General features: G+C 39.6%; 1 protein-coding gene across 1 annotated transcript; it reads left to right on the forward strand.

Annotated features, from left to right (window-relative positions):
• impg2a (interphotoreceptor matrix proteoglycan 2a) lies at positions 1-26,628 on the forward strand. Its single transcript, XM_031293146.2, has 22 exons — positions 1-310; positions 412-642; positions 2,503-2,669; positions 2,756-2,781; positions 2,890-2,922; positions 3,736-3,782; positions 4,130-4,194; positions 4,289-4,444; positions 5,271-5,329; positions 5,445-5,465; positions 8,699-8,907; positions 10,098-10,141; positions 12,753-12,948; positions 13,277-14,529; positions 15,322-15,609; positions 15,910-16,129; positions 17,610-17,820; positions 19,032-19,220; positions 20,479-20,680; positions 21,937-22,016; positions 22,545-22,608; positions 24,526-26,628. The coding sequence occupies exons 1-21, from the start codon at positions 232-234 to the stop codon at positions 22,585-22,587; spliced, it is 3,819 nt and encodes a 1,272-aa protein (XP_031149006.2). The 5' UTR covers positions 1-231; the 3' UTR covers positions 22,588-22,608; positions 24,526-26,628.
• Positions 26,629-26,891: the final 263 nt, after the last annotated feature.

A 26,891-nucleotide genomic window follows, 5' to 3' on the forward strand; every position in this document is an offset into this window, starting at 1 on the left:
CCAGGGCTGTCCTCTCAACACCGTGGGACACACCTTCCTTCAGCTAAGGAGGAAAGCAGGAAACCAGCATGTCACAGTATCGTCAAATGATTTCTGTATGTGCTTCTTTTACTTTTTATGCGTCTGGAGACTTCTGAACTATGCAAACTTGTAAGAAGCTGTTGAGAGGAAACGCATATCTACTTGATCCTTTTCCAAGTCCACGGATTTAAACACAATCACGGATTTAACATGAGCATTGTATCTTGGAGATGTGTTTTCTACTTTGTTGTATTTAGTTTTGTGGTCATATTTTTTAACATAAGGGCAGGTATGTATTATAGTTAACTTAAACTAAAACTTTTTGCATACTACTTAGCCAAAGAAGAGTCAAACATTAAGTCTTAAATGTGTTTTTTTGTGCTACCCCAGATGCAATACTGGAGGGTTCCTCTATGGGTTACCTGAGCCTGCCTTATAGTCAGCAGTCTGTGGTGTTTCCGCGGGTCATTCGTGTATCTGATGTCAAGGTATCTGATGAAGGCCATGCAATTAACTCTCGACGGAAAAGGAACATCCTTTTCCAAAGTGGAGTCAAACTCTGTGCACAAGACACCGCCCAACAAGTCGTTGCAACCCACCTAAACTACTTTCATCTCAGAGGTAAGACTGAACGTAAATCAGAGTAGATCACTGTATGCAGATGGATATTTATATTGTTGTCATTGGGTTAGATAAAGGGTGAGGAAACACAAATGGCAGGAAGTGATGTCAGCAACAACAACAGCTAACTTTTGGGATTTTGTGAGATTTTGTCCCCACTGTCCCATCCCCAAGGAATTAATTATCTAATAGACAAGAGTGTTAATCTTGCTATGTTTACAACAAGAGATCCACCTGGGGTCAAGCAGAAGAATGTAGGTAGACAACTGTTGGGACACCAGTTGCAATTAAGCCTTACCAGATTTACAACAGACTTTGGTCTACTTACAGGGTCAGTCTTTAGCCCCAACCGATGTTGCCTTGAGTGATATCACTCAAGTCATTTTATCAAATTCTGCATAGCTCCCTCTGGAACCACAAAAGACTTCATACAACTTTTTTCACATAGGCAGTGGTAATCCCAAAGACCAGTAGACTTTGATGTATGAAATTGGCGGAGTTCCCCTTTAAACCTCTGAAACCGCCCAAGTCTATGGGGTGTTTCTACTTTACTTAGAAGAAGAAGACATACTTTAATGTTGTTATTTTACACACACACACACACACACACACACACACACACACACACACACACACACAGTAACAGGACTTATACACATGCATTAAGGCGAGAAGTCAGAGCACCTTGCTCAAGGGCACGTCTGCAGTGCGCAGGAGGCAAACTGTCACCTCTCCAGCTACCAGTCCACACTTGTACAGGGACTTGCACTGCACCAAGTCCCCACAGTCTGAGCTACTGCAGCCCCAAAAGCTACTGCTGAAACATAAACATTATAAAAAAAAATATATATATATCTGTGATAAGTCAGAGTAAAAGCGACACTGTTTCTAATGAAAGACACACTGCATTTTTTTCTAAATACTTTAAGCATCACATACTAAATTTTATTCACATAGTTCTGGTGTAGCAGCAGAAACTTCAGAGGTGGATGTCTCTCATTTTTCTTTATACTAAGTACTTTTACTTTTGATACTTTAAGTTTTTATTTTGCTGTATATACTTTAATACTTAAGTACAATTATGAGTGTAGAACTTTTACTTAGGAGTATTTTTACATTGTGATATTGCTACTTTTACGTAAGTATAGAATCTAAATACTTCTTCCATCACCGTTAGATATATCTAGGGGTAAGTGAGAAAATGTGTTTTTTGTTGTTGTGAATTGACACCTCAAAAACACATGCAGTGCAGCACAGGTGGGCTGCAGCTGCGAAGCAATATATTCAAGAGAGAAAAAACATTTTGATCTGTTATTGCTTAAGAAACAGGGGTGCTGAGATCAATGTGTGATTCCTGTCAGTGAACTCCTGGGCAGCTAGACGTAGACAAAGACATTCTTGTTGGTGCCAACAGACAGTATGTGAATGTCTGTAGAAGGTGAAAAGTTGAGATTTGTTATGTAAGATAGATTTGGATTTGGAGGTGACCACTGGTCCCACAGAATGTTGATTAGGGAAGAAGACTGGAGCATATGGTTGTCCACCACCTTTGGATCAATGCCCAGTAGGCTGACTCATGTCAGGGAGTTATGTCATGAAGTTTATATGGCAATGGACACGGATTAGCTTTGGCCTCAGAACTTCCTGCTTATAATATAAAGATCTACAATTGTTTGAATGAATTAACGATGATTGTATTCCCCTTCTAATGAGCCAACAGAGTGCTCTTTGTTGCAGAGAAGAAACCTCCACAAGAATTGAATTTGAAGTGTCAACCTAACCAAAATAATTTGGAAAACACTACTATGGAACAAGTTCTGCATGCTTGTGTTTCAAAATGTTTTTCTTTGGTCTGTTTAGTGTGCCAGGAGACCATATGGGAGGCTTTCAAGATATTTTGGGACCGCCTCCCAGAGCAAGAAGAGTACCAAAGCTGGATGAGCCAATGCCAGGAGGGCACAGTCACAGCACAATATATTGGCAGCTACTTTAGCCAATCAGAGGAGCATCAGGCTCTGGTTAAAAAGGTTAGTGGCTGACTAATGTTTTAATAAAAAAGTATCTGTGAGCAGTGCAGAACATAATATCGTCTCTGCTTTGTTTCTATTTCTAGAGAATGTCACTGCCAGGTTTGAAAAGGTAAAAGAAACATATTTTCTAACTCTCCTTTTTAGTCATACATATATTGATATCATCATTATTAAGTCTGTGTTTTGTAAATGTGTCTGTTCTTCCCACTGTCTGTAGTGAGCCCACCAGGTCCTGGCAACATATCTGCAGGTAAGGTTGTCAAGGCTCTTCAGCCTTACCTGTTCATATTCCCACTCGTCAGTTACCACACATGGCTTCAGACGTCTCATGTTCATTTGTGTTTGATTTGTTTCCTATTTTGTTTTTGGTTTTAGACTTTAATGTTGACATACAGTAGGTCCTTTGTACAGTATATGTGCTTTCCCTCTTTCTTAGTTTCAAATATAACATTATTTGGTCTTTTTTATATTATTTTCAACAAATCACATGAATAAAAAGCAAAACCAACAATGAATTAATCCTGCTAACAAGTGTTCGTCTGTGTAGCCACAGTCTGATATACAGTAGCTAATGCCTTCATGTTATTGTCATTCATACCCTTAAATTGAGGTTACATATTCCTTCATCAATGCTGTTATACTGTATGTCACCCACTGCAACACTATAGATCTAGAGTTAGATTTTGGGAAATACACTTAAAAATTAATTTTCTTGCCAAGAGTTAGATACGAAGATTGATACCACTCTCAAATGTGAAAGTGGTATCAATCCTCTTATTATTGTTATAGTGTTCTAATAGTTGTAAGACAACAATTATTTCCATGACTTGAGGGCAGCTATATCAGGCTTTGGCTAAGACAATACTGCACTTATTAACAGAATAAATGAATAATTGGTTTTGTTTCGAGCATTTGTTGATTAAACAAAACAAAAATAATAATAACCGTAGCCTAATTCTTTGGATCTAACTTGTATCTCTACCTGCAGTGTGCGTCTGTATGCTTATTTCTATTATGTATAATGATTTCAGCAATGTTGAAACAATCTTCTACTGTTTCACAGCTCACCAACACCAACAGCCCCAGAATCTGTCGAAGCTCCTGAGCTAGGTCAGTGTCACTGTAAGCTGTAGGAAATCATGGTGTCTTTACTGTCATATAAACATCCTGCCGTATCTGTATCTGTGCACAAGCATTGTTGTTTCAGTTTCAGACCATTATTGTGTGTTTTCAAGTACATATTCCTACAATATTTCTAGCTTTCTATGCAAGTTAGTGAATCTTTCTGTGTTTAGTGAGTGAGCTTGGCTAGTAGGTCTAAGATTTCGAGTACTCGGGTTAGGGCTGTCTAATCCATACAGCCATCAGGAATCACATCACCTGCCGAAAGATTAAGCTCACATCCACTTGAAATAAACCAACAGTCCCTTTTTGCACACATGAACTCAACCACCCAGAAGACAAAGCAAATGGAGAGGTGGAGAAGGCAGCCACTATTGTCCCAGAGGTGGAGGAGAGTCTGGTGAGTGTACTCACAGATTGTTTACAGATTCACAATGTTTTACTAATGTGCATACTTAACTTCTATATTACTGTATCTCTTTCTCATGGTACAGCTGGACAATGACATTGCCGTACAGCCTTCCACCCCCACTGTGCTGGAGCAGGTGGTGGAGCTGAGCATCCTCCTGACCGGAGAGACGTTCAGCGACAACCTCAACGATCCTGCCAGCCTTCAGCACCAAACACTCAGCAGACAGCTTGCTGAAAAGGTTCGTCTCTGGCTCCGTCTCCTTCTGTCTGTCTCTCTTTATGACTCCCCTTAGTGCTACTGTATCTTGGCTCCAGACTGGACTCACAATATCTCCTGGTTTATGGTCTGTGATGGATGCATTGTTAGTACACTTTAACAGCAGCAGTAGTTAAACCCAAACTGTTAGACATAACTTTGTTCTGAAAATACAGTGTTATGACGTGTCTTGGGAATAGATAAAGTTTTGCACATGCACACGTATGCACAGAACTCTACCTTTGGAAACAATTTCAGTGGATTTACAGGTACTCAGAAAATTCAGTAAATTTGTTGGTGCTTTTCCCTGACCTGTTTTTTTTCTTGGTGGAGATCTACTATACACATAAAATCCCACACACTGCGAAAACACGTACTCATGTGCCTTGAACAGATTATAAGTGTGAGTAGAGCAGAGGACAGGGTAGTAAATGAATGTAGAGAAGGAGGTATTGGAGGACAAGCCAGGAGACAAAAGGCCCTGGAGACCTTTTTCTGTGTCCTCTTTTTCGGTTGGATTAAATAAACTAGGTCAGTGTATGTATGGATTTTTTTTTTTTCTTAGGGCATAGAAGCAAGGCCTTGTAGACTAATAAAAAAAGTTGACCACAGTGCAGTAGTCTCCCGAGGATAATGAACTGGGCCACACCACAAAAAACTCAAGACCTTTTAGCTGCTCTGATCAAAATTAGCCCTTTTGGAACAATAAATCTGATTTATTTTGCCAAGCAAGTTCATTGTAACCCCCATCAAAATAAGAAACCTCTGGGGGCTTGTTTATGAGGCTTGGATCATTTTTGTGCTTGCAGATAGAGGACGCTCTGGAGGGGCTTCCTGGATTTAAGAGCGTGTCTGTGCTGGACTTCAGGTCAGTCTCTCTGCTGTAGTTTAATCTTCTGAACAAAAGAACTGTCCTCACAGCATGACCAAAATTACCTCAACTTGTAACATTAACTGCATTTCTCTCTCCTTATTTTATGTAGGCCCCAGAAGGACACCGAAGGGTGAGTCACCTGTGGTAGTTTGACCTTGAATATTCTTGTATTTAAGCCCACAGATCCCTCTCAACCTTGCGTTAGCTAGATCTGTGTGAGTGTGTGTGGCGTCACTTTCATCTCCCACTGTATTTACCTGTGAGTGTGGGCACGTGTTAAGGTCTGTCACTAGTTGCCTGTGTTAATGGTCTTAGTGTGGTCACTCACATGTTAACTGGGATCAGGATGGGTCCAACCAAGTGAGCAGGTGCTCTTCTATAGAGAAGATTATCAGGGCTTTACGAATTCACCAATCAGCCTCTGGTAGAGGGGTGTAAAACAAGAGGGTTAGAGTGAAAGGTGTGTGTGTGTCAGATGTGACAGGGTTGGGTCAGATTACTTTGAAATGTAATCCATTACTGACTACAAATTACATGGCAATTTTTGTAATCAGTAACGTAATCAGTGGGATTACCCAAAACATAATAACATAATCTGATTACTTTAGGATTACTCTTAGATCACTTCAATAAATATGCACCTTAAGTAAAAGAAACCGCCACAGAATTGATCAATGAATTCTCATTTTATTTTTCTCTTTATTATTACATTACATCTAAGAAATCTTTTTGCTCTCATTAAAGCATTCCTGTGTGAACTAACAATTCACTAGCAATTGGATGATAGTGACATCTAGTGGACAAACGAATGAACTGCTTGTCAAATTAAAACAGGCTATCATAAAAAAGTTGCATGATAAAATGTAATCAGGTAATCCTCAACAATGTAACTGTAATCTGATTACACATTTTTTTATTGTAATTGGGTTGATTATAGTTACTTGATTTTTTTAATCTGATTACGTAATCCAGATTACATGTAATCCGTTGCTACCCAACCCTGGTCTCAGGGGCACGAAGGTAAAAATGAAGTTGGTGGGTAATGGTGTGACAGTTTTTCTTGCTATTGTACTACCAGTAGTGGAAGAAGTATTCAGATCCTTGACTTGAGTAAAAGTAGCAATTCAGTGTGATAAATACTCCATAACAAGTACAAATCTTGAAATAAAAGTCTGACATTTTGGGAAATACACTTCTCACCTCTGTATGGTGAATGTAAGGCTGCAGCCGGTTATCTTAGCTTAGCATAAAGACTGGAACCGGGGAATGAGTTAGCCTGGTTCTGTCCTCCTATATAGTCTTTCAATGTTGTAGCTGGTCAAGGTGGAGCCAATTTGACCAACTTTATGTATTATGGGCTTTTTTGTTTTATAGATTATGGGCAGGGGGTCTTTATATAGCACTTCATAGTTTGCATATAATGTTCCATAATTGTCAAAGCAGACAGTAAAAGGAATTTACATTGGGCAGTTTAACCTTAACAATTCGTCATATTTTATAATTAAGCACAGTGCTTAGTTACAATCCACCCCTGTATTCTACAAATAAAATAAAAAGAGATTTTAAACACACATTTCCTGCTCTTTTTGTTGTTAACCATACTTTGTATACTATATGGCCATAATTGTGCAAACATATGTACCTTAAGTACACTGAAAAACATATTTATACCTTCCCACAGTGTTAATCCTGCATGTTTTTACTAACTGCAGATCACAGGGCGCAGCAGGAGTAGAGTTCTGTCTGACTGCCTCTGTGTATGTGTGAAGCTAAAGAGGGAAAAATTGGATCTCCTTCTACATGCGGCCGAGTGCGGGCCGGCACGTGCTAAGCTGTCCGCCAGAAACCCAACAAACTAGGTCAGAGTGGAGGGCTCCCAGCAGTCAAATGAAGGATGATATATTGGATTTTTCCAGGGTCTGGAATATCTTGTGCGGTTTTCATGTTTATTATCATGATATTGATCATTCTGCTGACTTGACCGTTTTGGGGCCTATACAGTTGAGCTCCTGCATTCCAAGCAGGAGTAAATCACTCGAGTCATCAGTCATCTGTGATCGCTTAACAACTCTTTAACAGGTTGGACATTAAATCACACTAATGCCTGAGTGATTTCCATCCTCTTAGACAATATGTTATACTTTCCTATTGTAAAGGTGTGTATAATATGAACGTTAAGTAGTGTTTAGATGCTAGTTTATTGATTTCCTCACCACGTTTGGGTGAGAAAAATGAAAAAATGAAACCCTCTCCTCTCATTTGACAATCTTGGACAAGGCACTCAACTCTTTTATTGCTCTTGTGTATCTGCACAGTGGCCACAAGCAGAAGACACAGATAGAAAAAGAGTAACAAAGCTGATGTGATAAAACAGATTAGAGCAGGGGAATATGCCTGAATATCACAATATTAATAAGAATTGACATTGAAAGTTTACTCTTTACCTTGGAAACAGACAAAACGATCTCACCGCAAGGCCCTTAGTAGCTTGTGGGAAAGACAAGACATATATTTTGAAATGTACTTAATGCATATGTTTTTGCACAATTATATACCAACAGTAAATTAAAATATTTTTCTGATAATAATGGATGTCTTGATATATGATAAAAATCTTGATATACATGCAAAATATCACAAAAGTAATTGAAATTATGTTTTAATGCAATAAACTGTGTTTCACTGTTTTAGTGCTTTACATAAAAAAAAACTGTTCCCGCATATAAAAAAAACCCTTGATAACCATATTTAGTTTGAATACAATTTGCTTGGGATTGTTAATTTGGGCAGCATAATTTTGTAAACCAATAACAAAATATAATTACACTCAGTGGCCACTTTTTTTAGGTATACCTGTAAAATCTAAACAGCTCTTCCATAAACTCTACCAACCTACAAAGATAATAATGTTCCATTTTTGTTGACACCGTCAGATAGGTATTTATTTAACTATACGTTTATTATTTATTATTTGCAGTGGTGCTGGACTGGAATGTATTATATTGAGAGGTGTTATTCATGTTTTGCCCTTTCCATTTACAAAAGTGATTATAAACACATTTGCGTATAATGCAGTCCAGTAGAAAACCAACGCTAACAAGGACCTCAGTAATAAACATATAGTTGAATGAACCCCTCTCTAACAGTGTCAACAAGAACTAAACATTCTAATCTTCCTAAATGTAGAATGTGTGGAAGATATGTTGCATTGCATTAAATGCTATACAGTATGTGTACCTAATTAAGAGGCCAGGGAGTGTATATCACAATATGATTCAACTAAATACACGATAATATTGAAATATTGCCTAGCCCTGTTCAGTATGTGGGCTGGATGTAACTACTACATATTGGTGTCTTCAGGCTGGATGGCGTGGTGGCGGAATTTGCTGTCACAGTGGTGGTGGAGGGAGAAGGTGTGAGCACTGAGCAACTGGACTACCTGACCTTGCAGTCAAACCGGGTGGAGAACTCATACCGTGAGGTCATGGAGCTCCCTACGGTGGTCTACACCATCAGCGAGGTCAAAAACGTCATCACTGTAGCCCTGCATAACAACGAGCTAGAGAGTGGTGAGACGATGGCCAGTGCATGACAGCTTATATTCCCTGCACCGTAACAGAACACACATGCCACCATTATAGCTTATTTAATTGGCATGGCAGCGAAGTCGCTGGGAACACATTGGCAGAGGTAGTGCATGCAGTGCCGGGCAAACCTCCAAACATCATATCAAATAGAGACACATTAGACCCAGCACTGATATTACAACATACGCTACACCACTTGAGAAAACATTCCAGGGTTTTAATAGTCTCATCTGTTTCTTATTTGTCTGCTCTTTCTGTCAAAGAGGACAGAGACATATTTATAAGAACTTTCAGCTCAAAGTGGGCCATTTTTAATGAACAAAAAACAGAGTCATCAGTTATAGAAACTGTATTTATTCTGTGCGACACCTAAATCCCTGTCATTAAGTGGTCTGCAAAAGAGAGTTGAGCAAAACAAGATTTTTGAAATCTGAGTCCTCCTCCTGCTTTAGTTTAGTCCTTTATTTTGGATTTACACTCAGTGGATCTTACAGTTACAGTACTTTACCAGACTCATGATGGACTGTATATTAACAAAAAAGAAATTGATGCAGCAGAAGTCATAAAAGTAAAACACACACTCAAATGCTCACGTAGGGGAGATATAAAGCACTGCATCTGTTAGATTTAGCCAGTCAGTAAGTAGGTTAGCTACCTCCTACATCTGGCCAGGATCCTTCCTCAGAAATGTGAAGAAACTGAATGATGTGATAATGTCTATAGCATCTCTTTATCCTGTATGGTCTTCCCTGCTCATGTTTTGAAGACAATGTGTATCATTAGTTTACTGTGTTAGCGAGCTCCCCTGGAGATGCATGCCATCTGATGCTCACATTAAGCTCACAGCTTGGACATGTGACGTGATGGCTAAACACTCTCATATGGCTGACATATGTGGCTGGGGAACTTAAAGGCACAGCTTGGCTTTGTTTTTACTGTTTTGGTGGTGATGCAGTAATAGCCTTGGCCCCACAGCGGCTGATTGAGCACTGATTTGCAGATATTTAACCCTGAAGGTAATGCTGTCAAAATGAAAGCTGACAGTGCTGATATGGTATCAGTTAAAAGAGATTCTGCAGACTCCTGCAGACATGATTATTTTAGCTATTTTGCGCATTTGCATTTTGTGTGTCAGTATGTATTAATATTTGTTTCCCCCGCTGGTTCCAAAGTGTCTGAGGTCCCTGAGTCTGTCAACGCTGCAGACGTAGCCGCGGTGAGTTAACAAGTTACTTCCACTACTATCATGACAACAGTCTCTCTCTGGGCTATCCAGCTGATTTGAGCTCCACACAGCTCACTCACTAAACCTCACTTTTGTTTAAGGAAGCTTGATAATTTTAGTATGACTTATGTTGTGATAACCTGTAACTGGCTTGTGATGTTGTCCAGACCCACACCAGTGCAGGTAGGGGATGAGCTCACCAGCGAGGATGAAGTGAGGCTTTGAGGATTAGTTTGGCTCTTGCTATAATAATCCACTGCTATTCTGGGGCAAAAGCTACAGTGCACCACACCACAGTGAGTAAAGAGGAGAGACAGCACATATGAGTTTGTTCAGACAAGTAATACCATCTTAATTCTGTCTTTATTTGTGCTGTCTTGTGGTCGACTGTGCGCTTTGATGGTAATCAGAGTTTGGGTTTCCCTAAATGTGTCTGCTGGTTCACTTTATAGCACAGCTTGCTAAGTGATTAATTTGACTCATTATATGAGTTGGGAGAGTTTGGCAAACTTCTCATCAGTAATTGATTCACAGGCAAGAGTGCAGAGCTACTGTGACACCGAAGCACTTTGCTACCCTGGTTCTCATTTGGAGCATTCAAATTTCAGCTCTTTTTTTTTTTTTTTTTTTCAAGCGTTCTTTGAGTTGATATTAGAAGTATGTAGCCTGAAGCGTGCTACCACAATAATTGATACAGATCAGCCAATTCATGAATCAAAAGGGATCATGCATTTGTTAATTCAATTTCCATTTATATGATTCATTAATAAACTCAAAGTAACAAGGTTGCCCCCAAGGTTGACCTTTATCACCACTTCTGTTCATACTAGCTATTGAACCACTACTAATAGCAATTAGATCTAGTAGACAAATACAGGGGATTACAATTGGCAACAGAGATCATAGAATAGATATAATTTTATTCTTAAAACAATTAAACACATCCATGCCAGCACTGTTAGATCTAATCGGCCTGTTTGGTAGTATCTCCGGAATAAAATTAAAAATGAACATATTGCCTAAATTCATGTATTTATTGCAAAATATCCCTCTCGCACCACCTGCAGGAATGTTCGAGAAACTCACAGCAATCTTCAGGAAATTGATATAAAAATAAGAAATGTCCTCAAATCCGCTTATCTCTGCTGTATCTTTCATTTCATACTGTGGGGCTGAAATGTCCAAATCTTTATTGGAACTATTTAGCAACACAATTGAGAACTATAATGCTATATTTTTCTTTTGGAGATGCTCTGTCTTGGATGGACATAGAGTCAGGCTCCTTTAAGGTACCATTGCATTGGAACCTGTATTCAGCCAAGCTTAAATACTTAAGAACACATACTGCTCATCCTACAGTTCTTAATATGGTTAATGTATGGTATGAGGTAAAAGAATATATGGAAATATTGGACTCTCACAATTCAGACAAATTCACACAATGTTGTTGAAAATTCTTGTTAAATATTGTAATAGCAATGAAAAATTTATAAAAACATTGTTAAATAAATAAAATAAACTCAGTGTAAATCTGGTGCACAGCTACAGTATGCAGCGAGCTAAATACACTTCCTATAATGTTTTAGGACAGCAGATTACCTTTAAGGTTTTTACTGGAAGCAATTGTGAAACTGTGAAAACAGTAGCTAGAAGAAACTAAATATCACATGCGAAAGATCAACATTAATTAGTCCTTATGGCAAGTACAACATGGTAATTAATCAAGTAATCACACACATAAAGTCCACAAGAGTAAAACTAAAAAGAGTGAAATACATTGGCCAACAGTTATTCAACAGTCACTAAGAATGTTGCATCAGCAACACATTAGCCTCAGACAGCTAGTAGCTTATAGAGACTTAGTAGTACGCAGATCATAGAAAAACTAACCTCTACTAAATCAACAATCCCAAAACAGCAGTAATAAAAAATAGTACTTACAGATAATGCTCCAGTAAGGAGAGTAGATAAAAGATGCTTATTAGTATTTATTTGGTCACAGATTTGACAAAATAGTGGATAAAACGTCAGTTAGTCAGAGTGCACTTCTACATCACTGCGGCAGAGTAAGAAGTTAACCCACAAAAGAAAAGATTTTCAGATTATCTTAAATTGCGTTAAAGACATGTATTTGTTGTGTAATGTAATTGTTAATAGACACATTTCTTTACTGTGGGCATTCATTGAAAACGTTTACATCTACAGAACTAACTTCAAACAAATTTACATTTAGTCAGTGCACCGTGACATCACTGCTGGGTGTGGTTACACTTCTGACAAAGTAGACCGGAAAACTGCTTTTTAGGCTGTTATTAAACTATTTAAATGATGAAATAATAAAAGAAAATTATTTCACATTTTTAAATTCCATTTCCTTATTCCATTTCACAATTAATTTTGTTTTTTTGCTTTAACATTTAATTTGAGACACAATCAGTGTACCTCCTAAAAATAAATGATGTCCAACTCACAGAGCAGCAGCAGGAGCTCTGATTGGCCTGACCTTTAAACACCAAACAGCTGGCCAATCAAGGCTCCTGTTGCATGTCACACTCCAGAGTGTGCCAAAAGGTTTAGATAATAAAGCCTGTTTGTGATGCAGATTAATGCTGTTGATGAGCCACCAGAGGTCCTAATCCTAGAAGAGGACACCGAGAATGTCAACAAAGACGACGTCCTGCCTGTGCCCTCTGAAACCAACACAGTGACAAACACAGAAAATGACGTCGTTGTTCTGGAGGAGATTGCAGTTGTGTCTCCTGCTCCTGTCCTGACCACTAGATCACCTGAAGCTGGCGGTGAGTGTTTATCCTAAACATAATCATAGATTCACACATGCAATGCATCCCCCTATGTGCTTTTTCTTTTCACCTCTACATTTTCTGTTATTATTTCCCTTTTTGTGACACTTGAAGTCTTGCACTTCCTACTGCTTTATGTTTGCACTGAAATTGCTTCTCAGGAAATGGACAGATGATTTTCTGTACCTCTAAAATCTCACTATGTCGATCTTAAATTAAATGTTTTGTCTGGTTTGCCTCTGGGCTCTGGAAAAAGGTAGCCAATTTCTATAAAAAAAGACTAGCAGAGATTGAGTTGAGTTTCTTCTCGTCTTTGTTTTTCCAGGCATTGAGGAGGAGGGTCTGCTACTATGGAACACTGTGCAGACTCCTGTTGTAAAAAAAAAACCACCAGCAGAGCTCCCAGCTGAGCTTCCCTCACCTGAGCTGCCAGAGGGTGTCACACTGTCTGAACCACCGGTGGAAATCGAGGCCTCTGGTTCAGGCACAGACGACCTGGAGGTCTTGATCCAACCATCTATATCCACAGAAGAAGAAAAAGAAGTGTCTCTTGAGGAGACTGGCTCAGAAGATGGGCTGACAACACAAGACGTCACCATAAATGCAGGTGCCATCTCTGAAGCTGAAACAGAGGAAGTTGAGGTTGCGGCAGTTGGAGAAGAACCTACTACGGCACCTCTGGAAGAGGAGCATCTGGATGAAGTAGTTGTGAATGAGGCAGAGATTCCAGAGGGGCTGGAGTTCTCCACAATCGCAACTGAGACCACAGAAAAAGAAGACCTGCCTGCCCTAGTCTCACCTACTGCGGCTGTAGATGTAGCGAGTAAAGAATCAGAGCCGGAGGCAGGAGAAACAGATCTGCTTCCTGTTGGTGAAGACTTGGTGGAGGGCACAGAAGAAGAGTTCACAGATGTTCCATCTGCAGATGAGGGCATAGAAGAAGAGTTCACAGATGTTCCATCTGCAGATGAGGGCATAGAAGAAGAGTTCACAGATGTTCCATCTGCAGATGAGGGCATAGAAGAAGAGTTCACAGATGTTCCATCTGCAGATGAGGGCACAGAAGAAGAGTTCACAGATGTTCCATCTGCAGCAGATGAGGGCACAGAAGAAGAGTTCACAGATGTTCCATCTGCAGCAGATGAGGGCATAGAAGAAGAGTTCACAGATGTTCCATCTGCAGATGAGGGCACAGAAGAAGAGTTCACAGATGTTCTATCTGTGAATGAGGGCACAGAAGAAGAGTTCACAGATGTTCCATCTGCAGATGAGGAAGTTAACCCTGAACAGCCTGCGGAAGACGCTGACATTAATGTAATGTTGACCTATCCTGAGGAACCTGTATTTGAAGCGGGTGGCATGGAGGAAGCAACAGAGAGCGAGGGACAAGCTCCACCTGTAGAGGAAGAGGGCCCAGCAGCTCCAGAGATCTCAACAGTGGATCTTACAGATGATGAGATCTTACTGGTCAACATGAGGCCAGCCCAACCGACTACTCTGTCTCCAGAAAGGGAGTCGCCTTTCACCCATATCTCTGATGTTGCTCAGACTGATATCACCATCCCCTCACTGGTTGAGGTAAAACAAAAGAATTGAATTGAAAAATGTGGCAAAATATCACGAAATACACATTTTTTTGTTTTTGAAATAGAGGAATCACATCTTGCTTTTCCTTTTAATGTTTAAACTTTGAAGTGCTCATATTATGCTTTTTGGCTTTCCCCCTTTCCTTTATTGTGTTATATATCTTTTTGTGCACGTTATAGGTTTACAAAGTGAAAAAGCCCAAAGTCCATCCCAAAGGGACTTTCAGAGAAAACACTGTTTACAAACTGCTCCAAACAGCTCTATTGTAGTCCAGCCTATACTTCCGTGACGAACGTGTGTCACTTTGTAACACACGTTATAATGCTCCCCTAGCTGCTAGTGTGGCACGCCCTCATACTCTGCAACTGACTAGCTAGCAGTACTTACTGCGCATGTGCGACTCCTAACAAAGATGGAACAGAAGTGAGATGTCTCACTCTGTAGCTAAAACAGAGAGCTCAACACACAGGGTGAAAAGAGGAGCTGCAGCAATGTGCAGTACAACAAATATATGGTGTTTTGTGAAAATTAAACCACATAAACCTATTCTGGTACAACCTCTAAATACAATTATGAACCTGAAAATGAGCATAATATGAGCACTTTAAAGTTTTTTTTGTGTAAGGATACCTAAACTTGAATGATACTACAGCTAAAGTGCATATATTTCCATTTTCAAATGAGGATTTCTTTGTACAAATCTGTGGAAACAGCATCTAAGCTTTAGACAAAGTAAACGTACCCCAGTTAGAAATAGAAAGTCTCATCTTTTTTACCCCCCAGATCCAGACTGCTAACGAAGGATTGGATGATGCCACCATTGGAGATCAGGACTATGATGTGATCCATTATGGTTATGGTTTGATTAACCACACAGAGGAGGGCAGCACTAGCTTTCCGTTTGGTGTGGCACACGGCACAGACCAAGTCAATATCGCCATGCCTGTGAACCCTGGACGAGCACTGATGGTGTTCTTCAGCTTGAGGGTGACCAACATGATCTTCTCAGATGATCTCTTTAACAAGAGCTCCCCAGAATACAAAGCTTTGGAGCAACGCTTCATAGAGCTGGTAAACCTCTCACGTTTACTTTTCTTGTGGTTATCAGTAGTCCCACTGTTGTGGTGTAACATCAAACTGTACTTTTTTTTTTTTAAGATTATTTTTTGGGCTTTTCTGCCTTTAATGGACAGGACAGCTAGGTGAGAAAGGGGAGAGAGAGGGGAAGACATGTAGGAAGTCGTCACAGGTTGGACTCGAATCCTGGACCTCTGCATTGAGGCATAAACCTCTATGTACTGTATATGTGCACCTGCTCTACCAACTGAGCCAACCCGGCCACAAACTGTACATTTTTCAATCTTTTCCCAGCTCGTGCCCTACCTGCAGTCCAACCTGAGTAACTTTGAGAACCTGGAGATCCTGAACTTCAGGAACGGCAGCATTGTGGTAAACAGTCGGATGAAATTTGGCAAACCTGTGCCACAAACCGTCACCAACACTGTCTATCTGATCCTGGAGGACTTCTGTAACACAGCCTACCAGACCATGAACTTGGCCATTGATAAGTACTCACTGGATGTCGAGTCAGGTAGGTTCTCACCGATATACACTGTAGTGTTTTTATGATTGCTTTGATCAAGACAACTGTGATAGCATCAATTGTTTGAAGCTTTTATCAAATGTTTCTTAAAGGAAATATGCTTCTTTGCTTTCTTGCAGTGAGTTAGATTAGAGGATCGATGCCACTCTCATGTCTGTGCAGTAAATATGTAGCTGAAGCCAGCAGATGGTTAGCTTAGCATAAAAACTGGAAACGAGAAAACAACTAGCCTAGCTCTGTTCAAAGGAAAGAATATCTACTGACTGGCACCTGTAAAGCTCTAGAGGAAATTACTGTGCTGGGCCAAGAAATATTCCCGCACATAACTCCCTGTAAAACCGCAAATGTTTTTTTTTTGTACAAAGAAGATATACAATGTTAATATCTGTGTGATCTTAGAGGTGCTAATCGGCTGATTTTGTTACCTTTGGACTACCTTTGGACAGGGTCAGGCTAGCTTTTCCCCCTGTTTCCAGTCTGTAGGCTCTGCTAATTTAAGCTAACCAGCTCCTGGCTCCAGCTTCATATTGAAAGTGCAGATACAGTATATTCATGAGAGGGGCTTTGATTTTCTCATCTAACTCTCGGCAAGAAAGCGTATTTCCCAAAATGTTGAACTATTCCCATAATGGGTGTCATCTTTCACTGAGACAGTATTGAAAAACGTGCTTGTATGTAAAAAGGCCTGGGAAAGCAGATGTTGAATCCTTGTCGTGGCACTTCTTGATCTCAAGAGGTGATTGACACGGTCAGCTGGGTTGAGATAATCAGGGCTTCTCTGAACAGCAGCCAAGTTGACACATATCATTAACTGCACTTTGACCTACTGATAACTTTAAGTAGCTCTGCTTTTACACCTTGTGTATATTATATTGCACTATACTTACATTTTGAAAATGTGGCTCTATTATAGAACCAGCGTGTCATTTTCTGTGCTCTTTTTTTAAATTTCCTCGTGGTTATCGAACTCCAGGCTTCTGTTTAGGAGAACATCATTCAGCTTGTAATCGGCCATTCGTAATATCAGTCATTCATGCTTGTGTTTATGATCATGACTGAACTGTCATAATCTGTCTGAGTCATAGCTAGCGCACAATGCTGGATCCCAGCATGCGTTAGGGCTGCATTAAAAAGGGAGGAAGTATGGTCTATGCATGTGTCTGTATGTCTGTTTGTTTTGTTTTTATATTGAGAATCCTGTGTGTTTTAAAAGGCTATTACTTTGTTGAGTTGAGTTTGTTAATTTTGTATTTTATTTTTGGTGTTATTTAAAAGAACAGTTTGTAAAGTATGCTCATTTGCTTACTTGCAGAGAGTTGGCTAATAAGATCGATGCCACTCTCATGTCTGAGAGCTGCTTCTTACAGTTTCTCTTTATATCTAAATATATATATATATATATATATATATATATATATATATATATATATATATATAAAAGTCACACTCCTGGTACTTTCATTTCCAGGTGACAAGGCCGACCCCTGTAAGTTCCAGGCGTGTAACGAGTATGCAGAGTGTAAGGTGAACAAGTGGTCGGGGGAGGCGGAGTGTGTCTGTAATGCTGGCTACTTTAGCGTGGACAGCCTGCCCTGTCAGAGTATCTGTGAGCTGCGGTCTGATTTTTGCCTTAATGACGGCAAGTGTGACATCATCCCCGGCCAGGGAGCCATCTGCAGGTGGGTAGGGATTAGGGGAAGTGATCTGCGTGTGTGTGCGGGGAAAGAGTGTCTGAGTTTGCAGGTTTACAAGGCCAGTGCTTCATCACAGAAACAGCTTTTCAATAGTTCATGCAGGAGGCCTGATTATTATCTTCTAGATGGCTGGATGTTGATTGTGTGGAGATGAGATATTCAGTACACTCCAAACATTTGTTCCAAAGCACATTTTTTATTTGGCTTCTCATACTTAGGATGTAAAAATAGGCACTAGCCTAAAGAATTATAATCATATCATAACCAACTACACCTTAGTTGGCTACAAATAGCAATTAACTGTCTCCAAACATTTATATTGTCTGGCCAAATCAAGGTTGTTAAAAGAAAATCATGTCAACATTTTGAGTCAACATTCAAACCTTTGGCAGTTTATTATGTTAATTTAATTGTGCCCTATGGCACTAAATGTACTGTAGGTAAATGAAAACAATGAGTACCATTTGGGGAGGCATACTTACTAAGATTTATTTAATATTGTCATCCATTTTTTAGCTGCATGATCCAGGATGCATATTATAACATTTTTGTTTGGTAAAATATTGTTCATTATATTGTGTTTTATTTTCTGCTGTGTGTGTGTGTGTGTGTGTTTGTTTTTGTAAGTGTGTGTGTGTCTAAGTATGTTTGTGTATGTGTTTCCGTGTCCAAACAGACATTTGCATGAGTCAATGTGTGTAATAACATGACGTGCCAATAATTCAAATATGTGACAGAAACATATCCTCTGGCTCTGTTGAAACTGTTGTATGTGGTGCACTTTAAAATGAATGATTATGAACAGACAGAAAGGAGGATGTGTGCCAAGATGAGTGCTAACCTTTGTTTCACACCCTCTATCACATCATAAAACATGCACGCTGTCCAACCAAAAGTACTATTGCTCCATGGAGACAGGAAACAAACATTTGAAGGGTTGTTTTATTTCAAAACAAGGCATTAATGATTTAATGTCACATACAGAACATTATAATTGTTGTTATTATCTATGTCAAAACACAATACATGAATTGAGGATTTGGTCATTAATTTTTTTCTTTAATCATTCAACATATAATTAAAAACAGAAGAAAAGTGATGGGTATGTCTTTCTTCTGGAATCAGTCTGTGTTCAGTCTTTTGTTTTTGTTTCAAAGTCAAAATTAGAACTGACAAATGTTCCCTCGTCATCTCAGGTGTCGCGTCGGGGAGAATTGGTGGTACAGAGGAGAGCACTGTGAGGAGTACGTATCTGAGCCGCTGGTGGTCGGCATAGCAATTGCCTCTGTAGCTGGATTCCTATTGGTGGCCTCCGGAGTCATTTTCTTCCTCGCCAGGACATTACGGGATCAGTATGATAAGGATGAGCCAGAGGACCCCCTACGGTGAGAAAAAACACTCCATATGGCCAAAGCTTTCAACAGCCATCCACGAGTTAGATCTAGCATTTAAGCCATGCCATTCTCACTTTGTCTCTCCATAGTTTTCAGATTTAGATTTACATGTTTAGTTATCAGTGAGTGACACAGTAGTGAATACAAAAGAACATAATCGTGTCCTTAACAAACAAATCATTGTGCTGACAGAAGAAAATCCTTTCTTTTTACTTTTTAAACTCTGGAGAACCTACTTACTGTATGTTGTGTGGCCAAGCTTAGTTTAAACCTACAGAGCTACTGTATTTTAACTTTTAGTGGAGATATAAGGTGTTTCCAAAGATAAAAAATATGTCAGGCTGAATTTACAATATGTGCACAAAAATAATGCACAAGAGACCGAGAATATTTCTGTAGGATGTAAAGATGCATCCGTATGTTTGTACAAAAAACAAACATGTAGCCCTGGGTTTGAATAGATGTTAAGTTGTGGACCAAGCAGAAACAGAATATATATATGTGATGCTGACTCTCACATACATAATAATACTGTATACATCCTATATACATATAATAACCTACACCACATTGCTTAGTAAAATGAACAGTATGTGATGAATTAACAGTCAGATTCTTTTTTTTTTATCAGCAAAAGCTGTTAAGTCTATTCTTGAAAATAAACAAACCATACTTTTCTGTCTGATAATGAACAGAAACACTTCAATTTAGTGTGTTTGAAGTTTTCTCTCCTCCATGTTATCCTTTTAAGATTAAAGAAGCCTGGTTACTTTCCTGAGGGGACAGAATAAGTTGAGACATCCCATGACTGTATCCTCAGTTAGATGGCCAAAATTATCCACCGCACCATCCCTTTACTCCTTGAGGCTTACAGCAGTAGGGCCACCCTCTCTCTCTTTGCCTGGGTGTCTCTTTCCTCCTGTCCTGCTTTGATCCTTCCTTTACTTTTTCTCTTTTTTGCAGACACAGCGATACACAAAGTACCTGTTTACCATCTATCTATGTGTCTGTGTGTGTGTGACATGGTTCCCAGAGCAGCCAGTGGATATTAGTAACACTGTGTTAACCTAAGCCAGTTAACTGATCAAATATGGTGCTGATCTACTTCTAAAAAGCCTTTAACACCTAACACAATAGGCCTTCTGATAGCCTGGAAACTAAAAGGATTTATCCAAGGTTAATAAAGGTTAATCACCACTAAAGTCTTATTCACCGCAGCTCAGTTATCTTTTTATGTGTTGCTCCGCAGGCAAGCAGAGAGTATACCGTCTCTGGAGAGGGCGACCAAGTACAACCCCATGTATGAGAGTGAAGCCACTACAGGCTACAGCCACTACTACCGCCGCTATCCTGAAGCTCCCGTGTACAGCAGTGCCAGCGCTGAGGCCTCCACTGAATTCAGCAGTGAGGAGATACGACACATCTATGAGAACAGTGAACTGACCAAGGAGGTGTGTGGGTGTGTGGGTGTGTGTGTGTGTGTGTGTGTGTGTGTGTGTGTGTGTGTGTGTGTGTGTGTGTGTGTGTGTGTGCGTGCGTGTGTGTGTGCGTGCGTGTGTGTGCGTGTGTGTACGTGTGTGTGCGTGTGCGTGTGCGTGTGCGTGTGCTATCTATTGGTTGATTTAAGAGATGTCTTAGCCACATGAAGAGACTTTGTTTACTATCCAGTGAAATTTTGTCCAGCAGTCATGCTAAGTTGCTGCAGCATAAATACTGGTTAGTTATTACAGCTGTACTGTGTGATCGGGTAAATTGACATTTAAAATAGGTAATCACAGGAAAAGTTAGAGGTGACCAGTGGTGTACAGTAAGAAGTACTTAGATATGTTACTTAAGTAAAAGTACAAAAGTATTAGCATAAAAATATAAAGTATCAAAAGTAAAAGTACTCATCATGCAGAATGGGTCATCTCAGAAACATATAATACTGTATGTAATTGGAAAAACACAAGCCAGCGTTTTGGAAAAGCCCAGTTTTTGGGGGAGAAAAACAAATAGTTTAGTTTGGACAGACTTGAACCAGCCTAGTCTATATACACTGCATTCCACTTCCGGGATTGCTCCGGTGCCGCCCGAAATTCTGCCGGATGTCCCTCATTTAGGCCGGATGTCCGTTACCTTGCGCTATCTTTGGGTTGGCATTTTAAACTATGGCTATGGTTAACTGCTCCTCAGATCTCTGCATGGTAAATCAAGACAGCTAGCTAGACTATCTGTCGAATCTGAGTTTTTGTTGCATGACCAAAACAACCTTACACGTCCACCAAAACAAGTTCCTCCTCGAGGCTATTTTTGCAGAGGCGCCGTTGCTCCGTACGGCACTAGGCGCTGCCCAAACCGATTGTGATTGGTTTAAAGAAATGCCAATAATCCAGAGCACGTTTTTCTCCCATCACGGAATGCTGTGTGGACTCGCCAGGCCCTCCTCTGCAGCGCTGTGGAGGAAGGTCTGGCAATGCGAGACAAGAACCAGCCTGATACGGACGTACTCTGGGTGCCTTTTTAAAATTTCTTCATTCGTTTCACACACAAAAATCCATACTGTTGTACAGAATTTCAGGTGGGAGATGTGCCTTGCCGTTAAATAGGAAAGTCATTGGTGAGTTTAAAATGTCACGGTTTGATTGAGCCACATCCTGTTCAGTTTACTGTTTATCTGCCTCTGATGTAATGCTCCCTCTTCGACTGATACCATGTGTTTCTGCAGGAAATCCAAGACAGGATACGCATTATTGAGCTCTACGCAAAGGACCGGCAGTTTGCAGACTTTGTACGGCATCATCAAGCGTGAGTGCCTCTCTTGTTTTTCCTTTCATACTGCAATGAGATAAACACATGGACCAAACAAACCAGGGTATGAGGAAAAAGGGAAGTGAGTTTGAGATACCGTGTCTGGAGGTCCGGAGTCCGGAGTCCGGAGTCTGGTCAAGATTGTGCTGAAAAAAGGATTAGTTTGATTGTTGAGAGCTGGAGGACGACGAAGGGTTCAAGCCATGCCAAGCCAGTGTGGAAACAGATTTATCATTCTTAAATCTCCACCAATCAGGCCTGGAGCTGATACAATGAGACAGAAACCATTTGGAGACACAGACATTCCTTGTTCTGCCAGCAGTCTGGCAGTAGCAGTGTGTCTGTGTGTAAAGTGGTTTTTAAGTCGTACCTGGCTGTATATCACCGCTCTGTGTGCCATATAGAGATGCTTCATGCCATATAAACCTGAGTTAAGTTGTGGCTACTTCTTTGTGCAGTAAATAAGGTAACCAATTTACCTAGAAAGATGATATCTAATGTGTTTGTGTTTTGTATGTGCTGTAGTGTTGTGGATACCCGCAGAGAGAGCTCCTCTGCACACACATGAAACTCTCCCATGAACAACAAGGTATTTTTTCTTAATTTAAAGACTGTGTAGCAGGTTCTTAATTTCAAGAGTCCTCTCAAGATCTTTGTCAAAAATACCAGCTGACCAACAGTATGTTGGGATGAAAAGACAAACATACTTTAAGGGTACTACCGGGTATACCGCTTTATATAACCAAACCCGGCTTTTTAAGGAGGTTTTAAAGTGTTTTATTCACACCAGTGGTCCCCTTGTGCCCGTGCCCCTCGTAGCGCCCATCCTGGGCGTTGTGTTTTAACCCAAACCTAACCATTGCCTAATCCTAGTGCCTTCCAGGCAGCGCTGCCTGGAAGGCGACGTTGGGGGCTTAAAACACCAAACACCTATTTTCTAATGTTTAATTGACTGATGGGAACAACAATCTTCGACATTGGTCCAGTATTAGGCAAGATCGCTGCAGTCGGCAGCGGCGAAACAAGCTACAATGTAAGTTAATAGGGCAATTGTGCAGCTTGTATTTACGTTCCCAAAAGTGCTGGTTTTGCCATTGACAGGCTCAGATTAATATTCTATTCTATTCTATTCTATAAGTGTCTGACAACATTTTGGAAGGGATTTTTAAGGAGGTCGGCCTTTCTGTTAAAGAGTAAGATCCTTTTTTAAACATAAAAACATACACGAAATTGCATTTGCTAAAGCCACCAGACTCCATTTAAATAAACTGTAATTTTAGCATCGTAAAATACACTTCATTCAAAGTCGACAGAAACAAAATAAAACTATGAAACTTAGCATCACAAATTTTCCAACGTGAAAAAGTGGTCCAAACATTTCCAACCATCACAACTCTACTTTTGGTTGAAATAAACACGTAGTTTACCGATTTACATGTGAAAATATGTTGGCTCTATACACGCTGAAAGTATGTTTTTTTTTTAATGGAGTCTGGTAGGTTTAGCGCAAGCGACCTCTGAGCTGTTTCTGGTTAAACAGAAAGGTCTTAAAGAGGTTTTAAAAAGGTCCATCTCTGTAGGGATCCTTTCCATAATGTTGTCAGACACTTAGAATGATAATCTGAGCCATTCAGTGGCTTTTAGTGGACCAAATTGACGATGCACATTTGCCCCATAGAGTTACATTGCAGCCCGGTCTGTGGCTGCTGGTAACAGCTTTCACGGTTAATAATGGACCAATTTTAAAGATTGTTGTTCCTATCTGTCTCTTACACACAAAAACATAAATAGGGTCCAGATTGGAAAATAAAAACGAAATTACCCTACCCAAATAAACTATGTATAAGATGGAAAGAAAGTGTTTACTTTAGGCTTTGAAATAAATATTTAAACAATTAAGTTTGAATGAGGCAGCTTTCATTTTAAATTGGTTTGTATATGGCTCATGATTTACACCTAGTAAGCATGGAAATAGATTTAAAGGAATAGTTTTGGGGAAATAGACTCATTTGCTTTCTTACCAAGAGTTAGATGAGAAGATTTACACTACTGTTATGTCTGTACGTTAAATATGAAAATACAGACGGTTAGCATACCTTGGGAATTGGAATGCCTAACTGCCTGACTATGTCAAAGGGCAACAAAATCCTCCTTCCAGCACATTTAAAGTTGATTAACACATTAGATCTTGTTTTGTTTTTAGCTGTACAAAAAAAAGATTAAAACAATACATTGATTCTGTCATGGTTGGATCATTAGGAGCTCACAGCATATTGCAGCCTCATTAATCAAGATACAATAAGGCATTTCCAAGAGCTTAAGGGCAAATTAAATTAGTTAAATTACAATTCATTAATTTTAGACTTTTACAAGTAAGAAATTGTATTGGCAAAAACCTTCAAAAACATATGATAGTAGAAATGTAGTGTAGACTGTATATTCATATGTATAATACTTACAAAAAGGTGGACCTTGCATACTGACACACTTTCTTTCTGCTGCACAGAAACATGCCTCTATGTTAAGTGAAGCTCCCTGTCAAGACTCTGCACTTTCTTCATCATGGCACTCAGAATCTGGACAGTTTAAGACAGAATGTCATTCAGCACACTGCTCTTTATTTTCTGGACCAACAACCCCTCTCTGTCTCTGCGTATGTCTCTGAAGTGTTGACTGTTCTTCCTCCTTCCTTTGTGCCTTCTCTTGACTGGGTGAGCTGGTTGTAACATCAAGTGTTTACTGCTCATCTACTGGACGTCTCCCTTTTGGGGAAAACTGGACTGCATCCTATTACTTGAAATTTTCTTCACATTACTGTCTAAAGTAGTCCTTTTGTTTAGTGGAATAATCAGTTTTGTTTTGTCTTGTCATATCTGTCCATTCTTAAATGGAAGAACTTAAATCTGTGAATATGTATATATAGTGTTACTGTTAGGATGTTTGCTAGTTAAAATATACTTTTTGTCTTTACAAAGCTCAAATTTACTCTTTAGGTTTTCTCAGAGAGGCGCAGCGACAACTGCTCAAACTGCTTTAGTCAATGGTGCTATCTTGATTTAAAATGTAGTGGTCTACGATGACACATTTTTAAAATTTAAAAAGGACACCAATGGATGAACTCTGTATACAATACCGTATATTAAAGAAATAGTTCAACCATTTTTGGAAATATGCATATTCCCTTTCTAAGACTTTTATGAGAAGATCCATTGAACTCTCATATCTGTCCGTTAAATATAAAGGTACAGCCAGCAGCCGTTAGCTTAGCTTAACACAAAAGTTGGAAACAGGGGAAACAGCTAGCCTGGGAACGAAATCTGCCCATGTAAGTACGTTTATATTAAACAAACTAGATATAACATGTCAATAAGGGTAAGAGATACTGGTAGGAGGATTTAGCTATGTACACAGAAAGTGGAATCAATCTTTCCATCTGAATCTCTGCCAGAAAGCAAATAAGCGTATCTCCCAAAATGTCAAACTATTACTTTAAGGTGGCCAAATGTAATGCTTGTGTATTATTACTGTTCATCAATTTAAAAGCAGCCTTTCACAATCTGAATGCTAGTCCAGCTATTTTTGTCATGGCAGGTGATTTTTCTGCCGTTTTAACAGCTCCATGAATCAGAAGCTTTGGTGTGTATGTTTATAAATGTACAGCGTGGTAGACATGAGAAAGTGAAAACAGTGGTGATGGGAGAAAGGCAGAGAACATGAACCCTCTATAGCTCTGGGATTCAGAAATAAGTGAAAACACATCTCAGTGGAAAAATGCTCTGGGGCAAGCAGGCCAGGGATTTGATCAAATGGTCTGCTTTCAGATGTCATATGTAATGCAACTGAAAGAACAGGTAAACCAGGGAAAGCAAGCTGATAAACAACATGCACTCTTTGGAAAGACAACCTCCAGCTGTGCCTCCTGCTGAAAAAACCTCAAGGTTACCAGCAATTCTTTAAAAAAATGATCTGCCCTGTGACTACTTGTTTGGCCATGATCCTGTTCCTCAATCTGAAACCTTCTGACAGACTAATTCCAGTGTTTTCTTTGGTGTTCTCATATGTTCCTCTTTGGACTTGATCCCTCTTGTCCCCTGAATGGACCCCCACAGCTGCAGCTGATTATGATCTTTAGGTTTTTCGCTTGTTGTCGTCCAGTGTGACGTCCAAATCAGACACATAGATCATGTTTACATTACATGCTTCTCGTCCTCCGCGCTTATTTTAGAGGTCTACACAAGCGACAAACATCGGTAAAGCAGACCATTGTAACAGTGTCATGCCTTTTTCAGTCTGCATATTCAATTGTATTTGTATATGGATGCTTTTTTTAGTGTCTGCATACAGTCTTTGTCAACGTCGTCCATCTGCAACCTGGACAAACGGCCAATCATCCCATACAGTGTTCTGTCGTGTAAATAACATTGTAGATATTAGTAACAGTTGTCAGTTGTAAATCATGTGTGTCTCAAATGTTTCAATATATGAACATATTCTTTTTATACTGATAACTGTTTCACCATTTTAACAGTGTTATCATACCGTGCAGCTTTGTAAATTACTAATAACAAATTGTAACATGTACAAAATAAAGTGTTTTATATAAAATGCAGACTCTGGTCTGGGGGTAGAATGTAACTTAGTACATTTACTTAAGCACTGTACTTGATGATTTCCATTATATGGAACTTTTTACTTCTACTCAGCTGTCGGTACTATTCAGATTAAGATTTCATTTACAAAACACACAATAAACCTGTGAATAAGATGTTTCGTTATCAAATAAAAACTGACCCAACAGTAGCTCCGCCTTGACCAGCTACAACAAATTGCTGCTTACATAATAAATGGATCTTGAATAATGTAATAATGTAA

This window comes from Sander lucioperca, chromosome 8 (assembly GCF_008315115.2).
Source record: "Sander lucioperca isolate FBNREF2018 chromosome 8, SLUC_FBN_1.2, whole genome shotgun sequence".
NCBI classification, from domain to species: Eukaryota; Metazoa; Chordata; class Actinopteri; order Perciformes; family Percidae; genus Sander; species Sander lucioperca.